This window comes from Engraulis encrasicolus, chromosome 17 (genome assembly GCF_034702125.1).
Source record: "Engraulis encrasicolus isolate BLACKSEA-1 chromosome 17, IST_EnEncr_1.0, whole genome shotgun sequence".
In the NCBI taxonomy this organism is placed as follows: domain Eukaryota; kingdom Metazoa; phylum Chordata; class Actinopteri; order Clupeiformes; family Engraulidae; genus Engraulis; species Engraulis encrasicolus.
The window spans coordinates 31,339,257-31,340,631 of record NC_085873.1 but is presented as its reverse complement, the minus strand read 5'-3'; the positions used below and the strand labels follow the sequence as shown (position 1 = coordinate 31,340,631).

The 1,375-nt window shown below is 43.8% G+C and overlaps 1 protein-coding gene across 1 annotated transcript in view; it reads left to right on the top strand.

Annotated features, from left to right (window-relative positions):
- The window catches only part of LOC134466984 (coagulation factor VII-like), a 24,964-nt gene extending 23,589 nt beyond the window's left edge, over positions 1–1,375 (top strand). The window contains exon 13 of the mRNA XM_063220913.1: positions 1,088–1,375. Coding sequence (XP_063076983.1) covers positions 1,088–1,258 — 171 coding nt within the window. The 3' untranslated portion in view covers positions 1,259–1,375. The remainder of the gene's footprint in view (positions 1–1,087) is intronic.

The following is a 1,375-nucleotide window of genomic DNA, read 5'->3' as shown; positions in this document are numbered from 1 at the left end:
TACTAAGTTATTACTACTACTTTTATTACTAGACTCCTAAAGGGTATAAAAGCCAATTGATGGCACCAGCAGTCAGAGACAGCATCATCAACTATTGGATAATTGGTCAAACAGACCTACAAAATGGTAGTTAGCACATTGAAAACTTGGGATGTAATTTTACAGTTTTACTCTCCAAGAGTTGAATGCCAGCAACCGTAAAATTTAGTTTTTACAGGGTTTTTCCCCTCCGAAACTACGTAGACACATGCATTTCCTGACCATGTCATGTCAAGTTTCGTGGGGTAATCGAAGCATAAGCTTTCTCGCCAATGCTTCGCTAGTCATGGGACACACGGAAAGACTTGGGAACTTTGCAGCCATCAATTTTCAAAAGTTAAAAGTAAAAATGTATGTAATAAAAGACACTTTATCTCCATTTCTGGAAAAAAAAAGATCTGTTATTTTGCTCTAAACTAATCCTTGACAAGCTAGCGCTCACTTTTGAACCATGTCACAAAGCTGAGAATTTCACCGTTTCATCTTCATCTTGGGACAGGCCCAAGTTTCACTACATGTGAAGAACCTACAGATCCATCTCCAGGACATCAACCCCTAGATCCTTTTCTTAACTAACCAGGAGTGTGTTTGTTTTTCTGCCTAACCAGGGCTGCGTTTCTGAACAGTGCCATTGCTAAGTAAGTTAGCAAGCAACCTACTAAATTGCTAACAGGTTAACGATGACGTTTTCGAATAACAGGGTCCTGAACAGAACTGATAAAGCTCCTCGGATAAGGAATAAAATTATTGTGTGCCTGCACAGTGTGTGTGTGTGTGTGTGTGTGTGTGTGTGTGTGTGTGTGTGTGTGTGTGTGTGTGTGTGTGTGTGTGTGTGTGTGTGTGTGTGTGTGTGTGTGTGTGTGTGTGTTCATAAAGGTGTGTCTAATATATATAAAAATTGTATGCAGGGAAACGATGGAAATGGCGTGGGGACAGATTTTAAACTCTGAAACTGTTTTCTTTGGCTTGTGTGTGCGTGCGTGTGTGTGTGTGTGTGTGTGTGTGTGTGTGTGTGTGTGTGTGCGTGCATGTGTGCGTGCGTGTGTAGGGTGACTCTGGTGGTCCGCTGGTGTGTAAGTCCTCTGCAGGCTTCGTCCAGGTGGGAGTGGTGAGTTTTGGTGACGGCTGTGCTAAGGCCGGCAAGACCGGTGTCTACACCCGTGTGCAACCGTACCTACCTTTCATCGAGGGCACCATCGCCAAATACAGCTCCCCCTAGTGAACAGAAGCAGCTATTGCCGCCAGAATGTAATAATGTCCTATAGCACACCTAGTGGCTAACAGTTGCCATTTCAGGCAGGGCTGCAATGTCCCAAAGCATTGTACTCTTTTCCAT